Genomic DNA, 20,029 nt, shown 5'->3' with positions numbered 1-20,029 from the left:
AAGGCAAGGAACCTAAATTCATGCACTTTTCTGGAATGCAGTATAATGAAGATAAGAAATAGATATTTTACAATGATGTTCCAATGCTTCATATTAAACTTGGCTTATGCCATGAGTTTCAGTGGCTTACTTACCTGCTTATTTTTATTGCAGTGGGTTACAGGAGGAGATGGAGTTAAAACCAAAGGAGGTGCGACTGTTTGCCTGGGCAGATCCCACTGAAATAAGAAAACTAACTTGGACGTATGCACAAAATGTTGGTGAACATGATCTACTTAAGGTACATTTAAAAAAAAAAGATTGGGGGAGGGAAGGTGTGACAAACTGGAATCATGAGTTCACTGAGAAACTGGAGATGAGGCCTTGACTTCGGATATGGTCATTTAAAATGCAAGACCTTTTGTTAGGTCATGGTTTTTGTTTCTGTACATAGGTAACCTTTTGTGTAGTTGCTGTTTCTACTTGAGAGTATGTTGAAGAATCTTGTAAACCCTCGTGTGTAGGGCAAAACTCAGATCTCCCAATTTCCTTTATCTGAAACAAACATTAATCAGACTAACGAGCAGGCTGTGTATAAATGAGGAATAAGAGGAGCAGAGTGTTACTGCTGCCAGGACTAGAAATCTGTATTTGCTGATACACCTCTAAAGAGAGGAGGCAATGAAAGAGGAAGTGGTGCAGCAAGTGAAGATAGTCACTTACACCAGTATCAAAAGTGTACACTCTAATTATTCCTGTTTGAACTGCAGCACGTGAAAGCAGCACTTCCTGCAGTTATTTTCCAGAAAATAATATGTATTTTTTCTGGGTTGGGGAAAATCACAACCCTGACGTCCTTCCCTTCACTAAGAGGAAACACTTCCATTGAGTAGAGTACTGCATTGCAGGAGTTGCTCACTCTGAGCCACTTCGGTGTTCAGCAGCATGTACATCATGCAGGTAGAAGAGAAAAATGATTTATGATAGAGGGTAGAAAGACAATGCTGAGACAGAAAACAGGAAGAAAGGGGAGCAAAACCAAGGTGAAGACATAAACCTAGGAAAAGATCAAGCAAATCCAGCCTGCTAGAAACAGCACTTCATATTAAAAAAAAAAAAAAGTTGGACGATTTTGCATGGGCAAATGATTAGATCACATAGTCTAGGACAGGAAAATAGAAAATAACTGGTAATTGACAGGCAGAGGAATAAAGGAGCATTTTTATTACAAGGTGGAATTTAGTTTTCTTCGCTCAGTTTTAGTAATGGTGGTTGGTTGGTTTGTTTTTTAAATTGAGGTACCTTACAATGTAAACATCGTTTCATACTGGAAAATTGCTACTTTCTTGTAGCTTCTGACTATTGAAACCTGTTTTAATGTATGTTAAGACATATTGCACCGTATGGTTAGCATTATGTTAATTATTGTACATTACATGAGTATTACATTAATACTCACTTCTGAAGTTACATTTCAAAAGCCAAAATAAGTGTCTCAGTTCTCCTTCATTCACAGTTGTGTTAACCCTGAAAGAATTCTAACGCATTAAGGGGATGCTATAACATTTAAACACTACGTTTGTCCATTTAATATTGTGATTAGTATACTAAGGTACTGTATAATAGAGGATTAATTTTTCTTAACTCTGTCATTGTACTGCTAAGGTCTTCAATTCTTGAGATTACCCTTAGCTTCTTTTAAAAAATGTGGATATCTTATTTAACATCTTAATGATCCACAAGACCCTAAATACTAAAAAAAAAGTATTGGTTGTATAGGCAGCCCCTGGTAACAGAAGAGACCATCTCATTAATATCCTAAAACAGATTTAAGGCAATAATAAGATAGCTCAGAAATTCTAATTGTTCTGCTTAATTGGGGCCGTTGCTTGCTACTTGCCTTGTGTTTTTATGCAACCAATTAAAGTACCTTTCTTTTTCCAACTCAGGATGAATGTGGTCAATTTCCTTATAATTCAAATACTCAGATACACTGGGTGTCCTTTCTGGATGGACGCCAGAGAGTACTGCTTTTTACAGATGACGTTGCATTAGTTTCTAAAGCACGGCAAGCAGAGGAGATGGAGCAACCTGATCAAGAAATAAACTTGTCACTTCATAGTCTTGGACTTTCTCTGGTCAACAATGAGAATAAACAAGAAATCTCTTACATAGGGATTACTAGGTACTGCAGATGGAAAGCAAGTTTGCCTTTCAATGGACCATGAAGTAGTTTAGGCATATACTTTAATACACTTGAAAACTGTCATTTTGAAGTGGATTATGCTTCTAAAATAGGACTTTTTTTAGCATTATATGCTGAATTCGTAAAATTACATTTTGTCTGCTGTTGTAGAGCTATCAAGGGAATATACATTTTAAATGCCTGTCTTGTCACAGTTCCCTAATTAATTGGACATTTATTTCTGGACTTCAAGTCCTATTATATCATTTGAGTACAGTGGAGTTATTGTGTGACTAGTTGAAGTACTGTGCCTTGTGATACAACACAAGGTACATTTTGAGTTGATTTGTCACTCTGCATTTTAGTAACTGTTGCTTTCACAATAGCAAATTAAATTTGAAAACACTCACGTGCATGATAACAATCAGTTTTTCTTCAATTTCCTATTCATAATTCAGAAAGAACTTTATTATTAACTTGATTCTTTATACTAAATCATATCCTTTTTCATCAAAAAATTGCAAAGATAGATGCATCGAAATATCCACAAAAGGACACCAGTAATTTGGGTCATGTCTTTACTTTGTTGTGATAGTAATTGTGGAAATCGGTATTCAAGAAAAATAAATTTCATTTCTAAATTTCATTTCCACTTTCATCAGTCATTGACTTGGCAGGCATAAAGAACCATAATTTTGACAAATGAATGGAAATCAGCATCAGAAATATGGGGATGAGGCTTTGTGTGTTTCATAAACATTAGAAAATTTGGTATACTTTACTTCAATGCATTTTTATTCAAAAGTACTAATTACATTAATGTACTTTCTTATAGTTCTGGTGTTGTTTGGGAATTGAAACCAAAGCAGAGATGGAAGCCATTTAATCAAAAGCAGATAAACCTTTTGGAAAAAGCCTATCAAAAATACCTTTCCACAAATGCCATGGAGGATCTGGGCTGGGTTAAAATAGATAACAACTTTGAGGTATACTTGTGGCTGTTCGGTGTTTAATCAATAATTTTCATAGAAAAATTTGTATAATAGTTTTCACCATATTACTTCCAGTAATGTATTTAGACAACATGTAAAAGTCTTCATTTGGGAAGTGCCTTAACAGTGTATGCAATTGTACATTTAAGTATGTTACAGATTGTCTCCAATGTTACAGATTGTCTCCAATCAGATATTTGTCAGATAGCTTTAATAAACATTGTTGATGATGGTAGCCATGTTAGTCTGTATCAGCAAAAACAACAAGGAGCCACAAGGACTCCTCGGTGTTACTGTTGATGATATTTGTCTGATAGACACTGTATTTCAACTATGCAGTAGTTGTATGTCGTCTAGGATGCATCCAGTAAGACTAAAACGTTTCAGAACTTGCAGGATATTTCATTATGAAACCTTGTTTAAATTGGTCTAAAGTTTCTTCCATGCAGAAGTTATACTTGATGTATATTCTCTATGAAGCACCGAAACACATCTCATCCCTTTTATGGCACAGGAATTGGAAACTTTATAAGCACACTGGACTTTATGATAATTCACTGTTTCACTTACCTTGGGCTTTTGGAATTCAAGACCATAATTGGTTGATAAACTCAGGATATCTAATTTTAAAAATGAATGCCACTACACCTTTTTACTAATAGAAATTCTCCTTTGGCTATAGCAGTATTAGGGATCAGATGGCAGCCACTAAAAAGATAAGTAAAAAGCAACAAAGATGAGTAAAAAGCAACCCACAAAAGTTTATGCTCCAATACGTCTGTTAATCTATAAGGTGCCACAGGACTCTGTCGCATTTTACAGATCCAGACTAACATGGCTACCCCTCTGATACTTAAAAAGATAAGATCAGTCACACTTCCATTCAATTCAGCATTGTATATGTGCTGAAATAGCATTGCAGTCAACTGGACTTAAATAGGTGCCTAAAGCCAAACATCTGCTTAAGTGCTTTACTAAATAGGTGTGCACTGCTAAATTGTGGTCATTGGATTCCATCTATTTTAGGACAGTGATGAATGTAAATGTTGACTAGTACATTATCGCCTCTTATTTAAAAATGGGAGCTGTTTCATTTTGTGGAATCTTCATCCTCAAAGAGATTCACAGATAAAAATTGAGGACATAGCATTATAGCTGTTAATGCATAGTGGTCTGAGGATAAAAATAGAATTATGCATTTTTACGTTGTTGATTCAGAAAAAAAATATGCAGCTTTTCAGGTGTTTATAACATTTCTCACTTGTGATTTAGATGTTTCTAAAGAGCCAGTCATTTGTAGAACACTTACATTCCAAGCATATTGGAATTGTTGAAAAAATCTCTTAAAGTACTTAATAAGGCTGAATAAAATAGAGACAAAACTTTTATGATATACAGTATTATAAACAATCTGACCTTTTCTTCTATTTTGTATCCAAAAAGGTAATATTTTATACTACCATAAATTATATAGGCCTTAAGTTTTTGTGTAGCTTTGAATATGATTGTGTTTGAACTAAATGATACATAGGGCACACAATTTTTTGTGATTCAGCTTTTTTTTAAGTTAAAATAATGGAGTGATGGAGGGTTTTTATTAAACTGATTATTTTTTCAGAATATTATCCAAGTTACATATTTTTGTGGTATAAAAATTCCATGCTGGGAAAAAATATATTCATTTGCATGCATATATCTTTAATTCTCAGAGGGATAGCCGTGTTAGTCTGTATCCACAAAAACAACAAGGAGTCCAGTGGCACCTTAAAGACTAACAAATTTATAGGGGCATAAGCTTTCGTTGGTAAAAAAAACCCACTTCTTCAGATGCATGGAGTGAAAATTACAGATGCAGGCATCATTATACCTGCATAACAGACATTGTAACGGGTTGGATCACAAAAACCCCTTTGAGAACTGCCACCTGATGTGCCTAGACTACTTCTGACCCTGTTTTCCCTGCCAGCTTGGGACTTCAGTGCCTTGCCTGCTACAAACACAGACCCAGGTCTGAACCACATCCCCCCAAAGCTGCAGGCTTAACTGAAAACAGCTTAAGAAGTGTTCCTGAGTCTCCAACACTCAGGTACCCAACTCCCAATGGGGTCCAAACCCCAAATAAATCCGTTTTACCCAGTATAAAGCTTATACAGGATAAACTCATAAATTGTTCGCCCTCTATAACGCTGATAGAGATGCACAGCTGTCTGCCCCGCCCACCCCAGATATTAATACATACTCTGGGTTAATTAATACAGTAATTCCTCACTTAACATTGTAGTTATGTTCCTGAAAAATGCATGTCATCAGATGCTCCAGGTGTGGTGCTCTGTTGTAGTCAATGTTTATATCAGTCAGCTGCGTGCGTGTGTTCCTTCTGTGGGCTGCCCCAGCTCTGCACAGATCGCTGACCCAGCAGACCCTGAGAGAACCCTCAATGACCACAGACTCTAGTAATGTACGAAGGCACTCAGGCCACGTTTATTGTTGAAGAGAAACGCAGTCTCCAGCTCCCTGGCATGGGAGTCCAAGGTACGGCTAAAGTGCTGCTAGGTAGTACATATATGCTCCCTGACAATGAACTCGGCTCAGTCAGTGGCGGGACTCTCCACTGCTCCCTAGGCCGGACAAAGACATCCATTCGGGGGTGCATTCTTATACAGAGGTACAAACAAGTTACACATCACTCCTGACGTATTGAGGTGCAACCCCTCTACGTAGCAAGATACAACCCCTTTACGTAGTAAGGTGCTGCCTCTCACCTTGTACATGTTGGTTTGAACAAACCAACTCTATCCATCATATTACCATTTGGCCCTGTCATTGGGATGGGTCAGCTTGTTCCTTGTTATTTGTGTGGAGTGTACAAGTATGCGAATTTTCTTATATCTGGTGTCCAGTACCTTTTAGGTATGTCTTTTTTTGCAGCATCAGCCCTTTCCTTGCCAGCTTCTGTGAGCAGGGCCTGCCTCTGGCTCACAGCTTAACTTTGCTTTATGTTAGCAAAGTCTTGACCATTACTTTAGTTCAGGCCTTAGGCCTCATACTGGGCCTCTGATAAGGGTTTATGTTTCAGGGCCTCATCTTACTACATTGTGATTTTAAGTGAAACAATGTTAAGTGAATCCAATTTCCCCATAAGAATGAATGTAAAGGGCAGGGTTAGGTTCCAGGAAAAAAATTTTTTTTACAGTACAGTACTGTAGTTGGGAGGTGCCCCCGCCTTACCCACACAGGCACAGCCCACTGGCACTGGAGATAATGAGGCAGGCAAGGAGGCTGAAGGTGGTGGAGGCTAGGAGAAGCATGTTGACCAGCGGCAGTTTCCCTCTTCTGCAAGCACCAGGGGCGGGGGGCTCAACCCTTGGCCTGCCCACGCCACCCTTTCCCCCAAACCCCTACTCTAAACCCACCTCTTCTTCCCCCCCACCCCTTTACTCCACATGCCGTGTCCTCGCTCCTCCCCCCCGCCTCCTCCCACGGCAATCAGCTGGCTTGCAGCATTCAGGAGGGAGCAGGGTGGAGCAAGGACATGGCACACAGGCTCCCCCTCACCCCCCTGCCTCCTGAACACTGCAAGCCAGCTGATTGCCACGGACAGGAGGCAGGGGAGGGAAGGGGGAGGTGTGCCGCATCCTCGCTCCTCCCTCTTCCTCCTGCCTGCGGCAATCAGCTGGCTTGCAATGTTCAGGGGGGAGGAGCGAGGACTCTAGTGTGCAGGCTCCCCCCTCTCTCCCATGCCTGCGGCAATCAGCTGGTTTGCGGTGTTCAGGAGGCGGGGGAGGGAAAGGGAGCCTGCGCACCAAGTCCTCGCTCCTCCCCTCTCCCTCCTGAACACCACAAGCCAGCTGATTGCCACGGGCAGGAGGCGGCGGCAGGAGGGGGAAGGCGCTGATCCGCAGGGTCTGCTGGCAGACGGGAGGCACTGTTGGTGGGGAGTGTAGGGGGACTGAGGGGGGGGGGGGCTGCCAGCTGTGGACAAAGCAGGCAGCCAAATGACATTATAGCCAAGTATTGCACAACTTTAAATGGAGTATGTTCTGTAATTGAGCAGGGACGTAAGCTTGAAACAACGTTAAGTGAGAGGACGTTAAGTGGGGAGTTACTGTAAATAAAAAGTGATTTTTATTAAATACAAAAAGTAGGATTTCAGTGGTTCCAAGTAACAGACAGAACAAAGTGAATTACCAAGTAAAATAAAATAAAACACGCAAGTCTAAGCCTAATACAGTAAGAAAGTGATTACAGATGAAATCTCACCCTCAGAGACATTCCAGTAAGCTTTTTACAGACTAGTCTCCTTCTAGTCTGGGTCCAGCAGTCACTCACACCCCTGTCCTTTGTTCCAGTTTCTTTCAGGTATCCTTTGGGGGTGGAGAGGCTACCTCTTGAGCCAGCTGAAGACAAAATGGAGGGGTCTCCCAGGGCTTTATATAGCTTCTCTCTTGTGGGTGGAAACCCCTCCCTCCCCCTGTGTAGAATCCCCTCTACAAGATGGAGATTTGGAGTTACCTGGGCAAGTCACATGTCCATGCATGACTTGGTTCTCTACAGGAATGTTCCCAGGAAAGCTCAGATGTGGATTGGCATCTATCAAAATCCTAGTCAGCTTCAGTGTTTCTTGATTGAGCACTTACTGAGAATAGTCTTTTTCTCAAGAAGCTGACCAAATGCTTCACTGAGGCTACTTAAAATCAAATAAGTACACAGCCAACATTCATAACTTCAAACACAAAAATGATACATGCATACAAATAGGATGAATATATTCAGTAGATCATAACCTTTGCAGAGATATGTTACATGGCATATGTAGCTTAAAACATATTCCAGTTATGTCATATTTACATTCATAAGCATATTTCTATAAAGCATTATACTGCAACCTCACAGGTATAATAATGCCTGCATCTGTAATTTTCACTCCATGCATCTGAAGAAGTGGGTTTTTTACCCACAAAAGCTTATGCCCAAATAAATGTTAGTCTTTAAGGTGCCACCGGACTCCTAGTTATCTTTAATTCTGTTGACTAAAAATGTTAATGATACTTTAAATTGGGATAAGATTGCTCCTAACTTCTCCATTCAACAAACTAAAGATATGCAGCAAATGTAACAAAGTAGCATCTGGTTTTCTTTCCTTCTTTATAAGAAAAAGAAAAATTTAGTATTGGCTTGTGTACGTCCAGTTCAATAACCATTCTATTATGCAACAATGAGAAAATTCTGGAAATTCAATTTTTTTAATATTGGTGTACTTTCTTTTAATTGATGAATGCCCATTTATGTCTAGTCAAGGACATTTTAATGAAATCTAAGAGCAATATTATTAGCCAAATGGAGCTAAAATGTATTATGTGTTTCTAGGTGAATTTTTGTAAGATGCCAATGAAAATGCGCCTCCCAATCAAATGCAGTATTCGACGAAACTTCCTATCGGGCATTCATATTGAGTTCAAACAGTCTCCTCACCAAAGAAGCTTACGGGCACAGTTGAATTGGCTTCAGGTATCATTTTTATTATTCACTATGGGCTGAACAGGCATTGCTAGTAAGCGTTGAGATCAATTCCACAGCAGGTGAGATCATCTGAAGCTGACAGTCCTCTTGTGGTAAAATAAAAAGGGGCCACAAGGTATTTGTGGTGAGTAATCCTTTGATCTGGACCTCACGGTTAGCTTTGCTTCATCAGGGTATGGCTTAGATGATCTTAAAGACATGCTACAAGACTTTACTTTGTCTCAGAATTTCACAGGTGGTGCTGGTAAGGAATCTATAGGGCAGAATAAAGAAGTGGTAGACGTTATAATTGAGGTCATGATGGAAATCTTGTTGTGGCAGAGAAAAGAATTTTATAAACATTGTTTCAGCATTTAAGTTCAGTATTTTGCGTTTAGTTATGAGATATCCCTTACTCTCTGTGCTGTACCTAGAGATTCAGAGTCCAATCTTACAAGAATTACCTGTCATGGTGTTTACTACTGTGAGCAGTCAGAATAGAAATTGCTATTCTTGGTAGTAATAGTTGGAAGGTTTGATTCTTCAGTATATTGGAAGTCTGAAGCAATACTTGTACAATTTCCATTGTAAAACTTGAGCTTCTAGGCCTCCTCTTCACCACTCCCTGTAATTGCATACCCATTCATGCACTGCCATGAGTTTAGCACCAAAGGTAAATCTTTTGAAGTGGTGTTAAAGTGGAAATAAAGCTGTTAAATTTGACGTTGTAGATTCTGATTACATACAAGCTTAGCAGATTCTAAGGTTCTTCAATCAAAAGAAGAAAGGGAGAATATTTGCTAAAAGTGTTCTCTGAAGGGTAGATAATACTTTCTTAAAGAATGAGAAATAGAGGAGTTTGTGGGGGAAGAAAACTTGTGGTATTCCGATATTAATACTTATGCAAAGAACCTCTCTTTAAATAACCAGCTTTTGTTCCTCATAACTGGATGCTTTTTTCCAAATCCTGGGACTGTAACTGTTACTTGACTCAAGGCCACAACTGAAAATGTTTCTATATTCCATTTCTTTTTATTTGCCTAATTATATAAAAACCTTACAAACCTAAAAAGTTCAGTCCATTTGAGAAATTTTAAGAAATTAAACAGTCTTTATCTGTCTACCAAGCTCTATTAGCTTCTTATTATGTCAGTCACGTCAGTCATTTATAGCTTAGTGTTCGCATCAGCACTTCGCACTTGGAGAATTAATACAATACGGTACCAAGTATTCACTGTATGCCACATTTAGTTGGAATCTCAAATCATAACATAAGGCTTATGTATGGAATGGGACACGTAACTAGGCTGTTGAAAGTGGAGTTTACAGAGATCCTCTTATTTGATTTGAGCCAAATCCTGTAAAACTTTTTTTTTTTTTTTTAAATCCCTTTCAAATAAAGGGGAGTTGATTTTAGTGGGAGCCTGGCTTGTAAGACTGCAAGATATGGCCCCTCACTATTTAAAATATAAAACAGCAACAAACGGTCGGAGTGTTTTTAATAGTACACTGTGCTGAAATTTGAAAGCTTATTTGCACACTTCCAATCATAACTGTTGTTCTGATGGTTCTAATTGTTCTTGATAAACAGGTGCTGGCAAGGCTTCAGATATCAGGCTATAAACACAAAATAAGATTGCAAATGACAACTTTTACTCCAACACATCGTTATATACCTAAGCTGCTTAAGCCACCTGAAGCCAAGGAATCCTTTATAAATCTTACTCTCACTAAAATACTGCTCATTTTTCAGGTTGATAACCAGTTACCTGGTCCAATGTTCCCAGTTGTGTTTCACCCTGTAGCCCCTCCCAAGTCAATAGCTTTGGATTCAGGTAAGTAAATGCAAGAGTAATCTAAAATTAGTTCGCCGTGACATTAAATATTTTGATTTAACTGCAAAATGGAATCCATTATAAAACTAACTAATTTGTACATTTTTTATTAGAGCCAAAACCATTCATAGATATCAGCATCATCACTAGATTCAATGAGTACAGTAAAGTACTGCAGTTCAAGTAAGTAAAAGCACATATTATACCTTGCTTTAGAAATGTTAATACCGTGGAGCTAATACTTTGAGCCTGTACCATTGTATGCTAAGATGCAATTAACTACCAAGTCTTCCAACACAAGTGCTAAAACAAGTCTTAGCATAAGCCAGTTTGATTAGGTACTTAAACACATTCAGAGAACATTTGTGTTGTAAATGCAGTCCCTCCCACCCCCTAGAAGCTGACAAATCATGGTGACCACCCAGGTAAATGGGCAGTTTACATGGGATTTCTACCATGGTCAGAATGAGGGTTTAAGGGTCTGAAGCCGCTTATCCCATGACCTTTACTACTTTCTCAGAATGTATTTCATGAAGCAATTGTATTGTAATGTATGAAATACCAGTTAGTTATTAGGATAAACCTTAAATAGATTAGATTATTAATGTATTGTGCCTTTTCTGTGTTGAATTGCAGCCTATTATTAGTAGCTGATCTCTTCAGATGTCTTTCTATTAGGCCCCGCCAACTATAAACTGATGCTTTTAATACTCTAACCAGAGCATTAAAATATTATGAGCTTGAACACTTAATACCCAGCATGTGGTTGTTAATTTAAATCTGTATCTATAAGATGATCTGTGTGGAAAAAGTTGGTCACCGTATTTTTCCTTTTATTTTTTCTTAGATATTTCATGGTTCTTATCCAGGAGATGGCATTGAAATTGGATCAGGGGTTTCTAGGTGCACTTATTGGGCTTTTCACCCCATCTACTGATCCAGAAGCTGAAAGGCAAAGGGTAATGTGTGTTTAGGAAAAAAGTATTTATTTTGCTAAATCAGGTTTGATTTATTACCATGTGAATTAGATATTTTGAAAATCAAATTTAAAACAAATGGAAAGCATCTTCCAAACTGTAAAATGACTGCCAGTCAAATGCTCAGTCAGTTGGGGAAAAATATATATTCTCAAATTAAAGTATATAATTGGGTCCTCTATTAGTTTGTGCAGGCTCCTAGTCAGTGATTGGGTAACTACTATTCGTAAGAAATGTCAAAACACTTGTTTGCACAATCCATATTCAACTTGTGGATCTCATGGCTACAAGGTGTTGGGGGCCAAGATTGCAGTAGAATACATAAAATTATTTTCTAGAGCTAATGAAAAAATGCACAGTTAACTTACATATAGAGTATCTTTAATTGAACCTGTTAATAGTTCCTATTTTAATTGACTAAGGTAATAATTGGAGATATACCAATCTCCTAGAACTGGAAGGGACCTCAAAAGGTCATCGAGTCCAGCCCCCTGCCTTCACTAGCAGGACCAATTTTTGCCCCAGATCCCTAAGTGGCCTTCTCAAGGATTGAACTCACAACCCTGGGTTTAGCAGGCCAATGCTCAAACCACTGAGCTGAACGTAAGAATGGCCATACTGGGTCAGATCAAAGGTCCATCTAGCCCAGTATCCTGTCTTCCGACAGTGGCCAATGCCAGGTGCCCCAGAGAGAATGAACAGAATAGGTAATCAAGTGATCCATCCCTTGTCACCCATTCCCAGCTTGTAGCAAACAGGCTAGGGACACCATACATGCCCATCTTGGCTCATAGCTATTGATGGACCTATCCTCCATGAATTAATCTAGTTCTTTTTTTAAACCCTGTTTTTGTTTTGGCCTTCACAATATCCTTTGGCAAGGAGTTCCACAGGTTGACTGTGTTGTGTTAAGAAATACTTCCGTTTGTTTATTTTAAACCTGCTGCCTTTTAATTTCATTTGGTGACCCCTAGTTCTCATGCTATGAGTAAATAACACTTCTTTATTTACTTTCTCCACACAGTCATGATTTTATAGACCACTGTCATTTCCCCCCTTAGTCATCTCCTTTCCAAGCTGAAAAGTCCCAATCTTATTAATCTCTCTTCATATGGAAGCCGTTTCATACCCCCTAATAATTTTTGTTGCCCTTTTCTGAACCTTTTCCAAGTCCACTATATCGCTTTTGAGATGGGGCAACCACATCTGCACACAGTATTCAAGATGTAGGTGTACCATGGATTTATATAGAGGCAATATGTTATTTTCTGTCTTATCTATCCTTTTCTTAATGATTCCCAACATTCTGTTAGCTTTTTTGACTGCCGCTGGACATTGAATGGATGTTTTCAGAGAACTATCCACAATGACACCAAGATCTCTCTCTTGAGTGGTAACCACTAATTTAGGCCCCATCATTTTGCTGTAAAGTATGCATACTAATTCCATTTCTTCCTAAGGGAGCAGCAGGTGCTAGTTGTGCAGTGTAAGACAGGAGCATTTTTTTTATCATCTATACACCTTCAGAAATAAAAATCCCCCATAATTTCTGTGTGAGAGTAGTTCCTACAAACTTTTTTCTTGAAACGTTCAAACCGATAAAGTTTCTTATTTCCTGGTGGAACTGAAGGCCCTCTCTAATTGAGGGGGAAAAAGTTTTAGGTGAACAAAGACTTCATGGAAATCATAAGTGTTTATAATTTGTAGTACTCAGCACTCCATCTCAATGAATAAAGTAATAAAAAACTAAAGAATGACAGAAAAATCTTGAGTGAGATGGAATAAATGTGAGAAGTTGCATTTGTCATCAAACCAAGAAACTTTACCCATCAAAAGAAAAACGGGTGTAATAGGTCATCTAGAAAGTATTAGTTTGTCCTCCTTTGAATAAGGAAGGAATGAGCATAGTTATCACAATTTAGTATATGATGGATAATTAATGTACTGTATTTGTGTACTTGGAGGACATCTCTGCTACAGCTATCTAAGCAATTGTGTAATTATTTTATTTTTACCTTTCTTTGATCCCATAGCTTTTTTTTTCCCCCCATTTTGAATTCAGGTTGACATTGAGGAAACCCGAGTTTTGATTTAAAATGTTCTTTTTTACAAACAGACAAAGTTAATTCAGCAAGATGTAGATGCTCTTAATGCTGAATTGATGGAATCTTCCTTAACTGATATGTCAACCCTCAGTTTCTTTGAGCACTTCCATATTTCTCCAATTAAGGTATGTTGTAGAGGAAAATACTTCAGAGAAGCAAAAACCTTAAATAGTATCTCCTAATTTCTTTATCATGTTTAACTAGCCATTCACATCGATCGGATTAAATAACTATTTTCTCACCTTTCATTTACAATAATATGGCCTTGCAGGAATCTGTGACTTGTCAGATTTTCAATACTTGGTGGAAATGTTTCTCAGTTGATTTAGGAATCATCAACAAATATTTGTTTTATGTTCCTTCTGCATTTAATAACAATAACTGTCTAAATAGAATGCTATAATGGATGTCATATGGATGTCAAAACTAGGAAGAATATAAAAACACTAACATATATGATGGTGAAAATGTTCACCTTTTGAATGGATGTGAACAATCTGAATAAAAAACATTAATCTTTTGTTATACTTAATGTCCTCTCTTCCATTTCTTTTAAAATAAATTAAATATATATGGAGATATACCTATCTCATGGAACTGGAAGGGACCCTGAAAGGTCATAGAGTCCAGCTAGAGTCCAGCCCCCTGCCTTCACTAGCAGCACCAAGTACTGCTTTTTTGTTTACCTTTTTATTCCAGTCACAGTAAGGGAAGAAAGCTCACTGATGGTTGTAGTCTAGTTCTGCATCAACCTGTAGTATTTTTCCTCTGCAGTAATGAGTTAATTGCTTAGAAGAGTGTTTCCCGAACTTGGGACGCCGCTTGTGTAGGGAAAGCCCCTGGCGGGACCAGCCGGTTTGTTTACCTGCCCTGTCCACAGTTTTGGCCGATCGCAGCTCCCACTGGCCGTGGTTCGCTGGCTCCAGGCCAATGGGAGCTGCTGGAAGTGGCGCAGGCCAAGGGATGTACTGGCTGCCACTTCCAGCAGCTCCTATTGGCCTGGAGCAGTGAACTGCAGCCACTGGGAGCTGCGATTGGCCGAACTTGCGGACGGGGCAGGTAAACAAACCGGCCTGGCCTGCCAGGAGCTTTCCCTACAGAAGCAGCGTCCCAAGTTTGGGAAACACTGGCTTAGAGGAACCACAATTTTTTTTAAAGAGTTAGATTTTTGTTTTTACAGTATTACAACCTCAAGTATTCAAAAATCATGAATGACTTAAAAATTGTTTATATTGAAAAAATAATAAAATCTCGATTTCTTCTTATTGGGCCTTAATCTTTAGGGTGTATTTGGGTCACATTCTAAGCTCTAGTTGTGCTTCCTCTTGTCTCCCGCCTCCCAAATTAAACTAGTGATTGTAACAATCACGTAACTTCAGGACAGAGTTTAAAAAAACACCAAATATCATGGGACCTACCATAAAATGGTGGGATTTGACTGTACTTACATTAACTCTTTGGCACTACTTATGGAATTTGGTCATATACCTGTTGAATTTCATTGGAGATGGCTCTGCTTTTTGGCCTTTTGGAGCTCTATCTTAAGGGTCTGTAATTTTGGGAAAGAAGGGCTTTTTTTCCTTTCCACCAACTAGCGTGGCAGGTCCCAGTATACCAAAAAACTGGATGGTAGCGAGGCTCAGAAATTGACAAAGGTGAGCAGTTGGGGGAGAAAAAACAAAACCAAAACCTTAAGCAAGGAGAGATGCTAAGAAACCCCACAATAAGGTTGATGCAGTAAGCAGTTTCTCAACATAGCTGAGAGGATGTATATGGATAGAGAAGGCTCTCTGTTATGCTGCTCCCTGCTAAGGTAGAGAAATTTTGAAGAATCCCCCTACTTGCTAAACAGGTAGTTCTTCCAGTGCTTCCCATGTCGATTCCATTCTAGGTGTATGCACACCCACATGCACAGTTGTCAGAGACTTTTGCCTTAGCAGTATCCGTAGGGTTGGCTGTGGTACCCCCTTGAGTGCTGTGCTCATGCGTCAGTATATTAGATGCCGGCCGACCCTTCGTCCTCTCAGTTCCTTCTTACTGCTCATGACGGTTGGAGTGCCTCATCTTGCCTTTAGCAAGAGCGTTAATGATTCTTCATAGTCCTTTGTTCTACCTAATCTGTATGTAGTTAACAGTAGTTAGTTAGTCTTTGGAGTGTTAAGTTAGAGTCCTGGCTGGCAAGGTCATTGGTCCAGTCATGATCGCTCCTTGCATATCAACAACAGGGAACTCAGGGCGGTGCACCTGGCCTGCCAAGCCTTCCTACCTAATATACTGTGCAAAGTAGTTCAGGTCCTTATGGACAACAAGGCCGCCGTGTTCTATATCAACAAGCAAGGCAAAGCCAGGTCCATGGCCCTCTGTCAAGAAGCCTTCAGGCTCTGGACCTCTGTCTGCAGTACAATATATGTCTCATTGCAACACATCTTTCAGGGGCCAAGAACGCCTTGGCAGATTGCCTCAGCAGAATCCTCTTGTCTCACCAGGTGGTCAGTTTCATCTTCTGCAAGTGGAGAACTCCCAAAATGGACCTGTTCACATCCAGACAGATTAGGAAATGACATGTCTTTTGCTTGATTAGAGGCTGGGACAAGGGGCTCCTGTCGGATGCTTTTCTGCTCCTGTGGTCAGGAGCTCTGATGTATGCCTTTCCTCCAGTGCTGTTGCTCCCCAGGGTTCTTACGAAGATCAAGCAGCACAGAGCAAGGGTGATCCTCATAGCATTGGCCTGGCTGTGCCAGCACTGGGACAGCATGCTGCTGGACCTTTCAGTGGCAACTCTGTTGCAGCTGCTTCTCGGGCCGGACTTGCTGTCCCAAAATCACGACAGTCTTCTGCAACTGAACCTGGCAGCGCTGCACCTGATGGCTTGGCTGTTGCATGAGTGGGACAGCAGTGCTTGGTGGATGTTCAGCAGATCCTGTTGGGAAGTAGAAAGCCCTCTACCAGGGCGACCTACCTAGCCAAATGGAAGCTGTTCACTTTTTGGACCTCAGAAAAAGGTGTCCAGTCTGAGAGTGCCTCGTTGCAGCTCATTCTGGAATACCTTCTGCATCTTAAGCTCCAGGGTTTGTCCCTTTCATCGATCAAGATCCACCTGGCAGCCATCTTGGCATTCTATCCACTGCTCAAGGGCAGGTCGGACTTCGGCCAGGACATGACTGCTAGATTCCTCAAGGGCCTTTAACACCTCTACCCACACGTCAGGCACCCTGTTCCTCCATGGGACTTGAACTTGGTGCTGTAATGGCTCACCGGGTTCCCTTTCAAGCCTTTGGCTTCCTGTTCTCTCCTCCTTGTGTCCTGGAAGATTGCGTTCTTGGTCACAGTGACTTTGGCCTGCCGAGTCTTGGAGATTCGGGTGCTCACTTTGGAGCCGCCTCATATAGTTTTCTACAAGGACAAGGTACAGCGGAGACCACACCTGGCTTTTCTTCCCAAGTTGGTGTCTCAATTTCATTCAAGCCAGAACATTTACTTAAGTCTACACAATTGTTCGTCACACCCGGTAATTGCCCAAACAATTTCTTCTTGGATCACTGCCTGCATTTGCTTCTGCTACAATCAAGCAAAGGTGTCACCCCTAGCGGTTGTCACTGCCCACTTGACCCGAGCACAGGCCACTTTGGCAGCCCAGTTACCTATGCAGGGCATCTGCATGGTGGCCACCTGGTTGTCCGTCTATACGTTTACGTTCCACTATGCACTGACCCAGCAGGCCCGGGACGATGCTTGCTTTGGTAGGGCAGTACTGCAAGCCATGAAACTATGAACTCTGAGCCCACCTCCGTAGATACTGCTTGAGAATACTAGAATGGAATCGACATGTGTTGTTCATGTCCATTCCATTACTCACCCTCCTATCTCTGTCGGAGCTGTCGGCAAGAAGGAACTGAGAGGGCATAAGGTTGGTGCTGCCTAATATACTGACGCGTAAGCATGGCACTCAAGGGGGTGCCACAGACAACCCTATGGATACCGCTAAGGCAAAAGTCTCTGACAACTGAGCATATGGGCGCACACACCCCTAGAATGGAATGGACATGAGCAACACAGCTTGAAGAAGAACAACAGTTATGAAAGGTAACCATTGTTTGCCTGAAGAGACTCAGAACTGAGATCATGTATTGCCAACACTGCGAAATGTGTAGTTCCAGAGAAGAATGTTGAAAAAAAGATGTATTTTTTGCTAACTAAATTCAGGATAGTTAAAATACAAGCCTTTTTTTGCCAATACTAATTTCCATCAGGACCCAAATGAGTCACTTATATTCCACATTCTTTTCTGACAGTGAACATGATTGATATCATCATGACTTATGAATAAACTTTGGTGTTATTCTCATGATTTTTATGAACAGAGGATTTTGTCCGTGTTTTACTGTGCTCTGTGCACATGGTAGAGCCCTGCAAATCTGTGGATATCCACAGATATCTGCAAACCATGTTTGTAGCTTGCAGATGGATGCGGATCCAAATTTTGTATCCATGCATGGCTCTACACATGGGTGAATAAAAGAGCTATTAAGGGAACTTGATCACTATTTTTTAAGAGCATTGCAAGTGTTGCTGTTAAAGTAGTGCAATTTTTAAAAACCAAGTGAAGAATAAATAATTTACAAACATGATTGTTGGATTTCATACATACCTGTTGATTTCACTCTTTACAAATATTTTTGTCTTGTAGTTGCATTTGAGTCTGTCTTTGGGTTCAGGTGGAGAAGAATCAGATAAGGACAAAAAAGAAATGATCGCTATTCATTCGGTCAACTTGCTATTGAAAAGTATTGGGGCTACTCTGACTGATGTGGATGATCTTATATTTAAGTAAGCTGATGCTTGTGGCTAATAGATTTTGACTGTTAAATTTGTAAATACAGTTAGTGAATTGTTGCAGGTATTTGAGTTCTTCAGCTGTAGTCAGTAAATGATTGGTCTGATTTTAAATTGCCTTGTAATCAAGTAAGGTGACATGCATGTAAAGTGTGTGTGTTATTTTTAAAAGCGGACTTGAACTCCTCAGGGGGAAGGAGATGAATGGGAAAGGAAGGATATCTAACTGTTCTAAACCCTGGCACTGCATCTCTTGGTATCCTTTGCTCCCAACAAATGTATAAAGTAGTGCTCTAGCTGCATTACTGAATAATGCACAATAGAAGGTATAGGTTAGTTAAATAACTTGGTAAATTTAAATACTCTAATAGTAATCTCTAGTTACTAAGTCCATAAAAGATTTTTTTCCAGCTATTAAACGTTGCTATTTGTCTTTCAGACTTGCTTTCTTTGAAATTAAGTATCAGTTTTACAGGAGAGATGAGCTAATAAGGAGAGTTGTTACACATTATAGTGAACAAGTAAGTTCATTCAGTGAATTATACTTTTTAAATATATATATATTTTAGGATAAATATACCTGCCTGGAATGTGAAGCTTTTGTGAAATAGTTTATTTGGGTATAAACTATTAGTTTTACAAATCCATTGTTCATAGTCATTTTTTGTGGCAAAGCATCTAAACCTGAATTACCTCTACTTCAAATGGATTTCAGATTCAACAGTTCCTGCTTTTACTTTTGCCCGCCTATGTCAATACAGTACTAGACTCATCATCCACCATGACATTCTAATGGAGCTACTTGTATATGTGCTGCATCTTTTGTCATAGCCAGACCCTTTCACAATCACTCAAGCAGAGCATATTTACTCCTGTGTCTATGTAGTGCTTTTATCCTAGTCTATAGCATTAGGCAGTACTTCTGCAAAGCCACTGTTTTAATACCATCTTACTTGTGCTAGAAAGATTTAAAAAGCTGTGTTGTATAGATTTTAATTCTAACTTGGGTAGTGTTAAACAAGAGCTGATATGTACTTTGTGCACTTTTGTTCTTCTTTTAGTTCTTGAAGCAGATGTATGTTCTTGTACTGGGTTTAGATGTCCTGGGAAATCCATTTGGCTTAATCAGAGGTTTGTCTGAGGGTGTTGAAGCTTTCTTCTATGAGCCTTTCCAGGTATGATTTCTTCTTTTAGGTCACTGTATTAGTCAGTTAGCTATAGGTTGCTAAAAATATTTTTGAACCTGATGAAGAATTGGGAAATTGTGACACTTGCTACTCGAAGAAATGTCTTGTTAAAGGGTATGTCTGTACCACAGTAGAAGATGCATGGGATGGCTGCAGTTGACCCGGGTTAGCTGACTGTGCCTTGCTGGGCTTGGGGGCTATGAAATTGTAGTATATATGTTTGGGCTTGGGCTGGGACTCCAAGGGGGGCGGGTCTCAGAGCTTGGGCTCTAGCCCAAATTCAAACATCTACACTGCTATTTTTAGCCCTGAAGCCCTAGCCCCGTGAGCCCCATCAGCTGACCTGGGCTCTGAGACTCAGTGCTATGGGTTTATCACAGTGTAGACGTACCCTAAATGAACAGACATTTTCCAATGTACAGCAGTTGCATTTGATT

At 39.8% G+C, this 20,029-nt stretch overlaps 1 protein-coding gene across 1 annotated transcript in view; it reads left to right on the top strand.

Moving 5' to 3' along the window:
* The window catches only part of VPS13C (vacuolar protein sorting 13 homolog C), a 194,789-nt gene that overhangs the window by 144,492 nt on the left and 30,268 nt on the right, over positions 1 to 20,029 (top strand). The window contains exons 64-74 of the mRNA XM_044979645.1: positions 154 to 280; positions 1,929 to 2,164; positions 3,000 to 3,150; positions 8,524 to 8,664; positions 10,409 to 10,490; positions 10,604 to 10,673; positions 11,338 to 11,449; positions 13,584 to 13,697; positions 18,260 to 18,399; positions 18,845 to 18,926; positions 19,467 to 19,580. Coding sequence (XP_044835580.1) covers positions 154 to 280; positions 1,929 to 2,164; positions 3,000 to 3,150; positions 8,524 to 8,664; positions 10,409 to 10,490; positions 10,604 to 10,673; positions 11,338 to 11,449; positions 13,584 to 13,697; positions 18,260 to 18,399; positions 18,845 to 18,926; positions 19,467 to 19,580 — 1,369 coding nt within the window. The remainder of the gene's footprint in view (positions 1 to 153; positions 281 to 1,928; positions 2,165 to 2,999; positions 3,151 to 8,523; positions 8,665 to 10,408; positions 10,491 to 10,603; positions 10,674 to 11,337; positions 11,450 to 13,583; positions 13,698 to 18,259; positions 18,400 to 18,844; positions 18,927 to 19,466; positions 19,581 to 20,029) is intronic.

The sequence above is a fragment of the Mauremys mutica genome, chromosome 11, assembly GCF_020497125.1.
Source record: "Mauremys mutica isolate MM-2020 ecotype Southern chromosome 11, ASM2049712v1, whole genome shotgun sequence".
Classification (NCBI taxonomy): domain Eukaryota; kingdom Metazoa; phylum Chordata; order Testudines; family Geoemydidae; genus Mauremys; species Mauremys mutica.
This window is presented reverse-complemented; position numbering and strand designations above follow the sequence as displayed.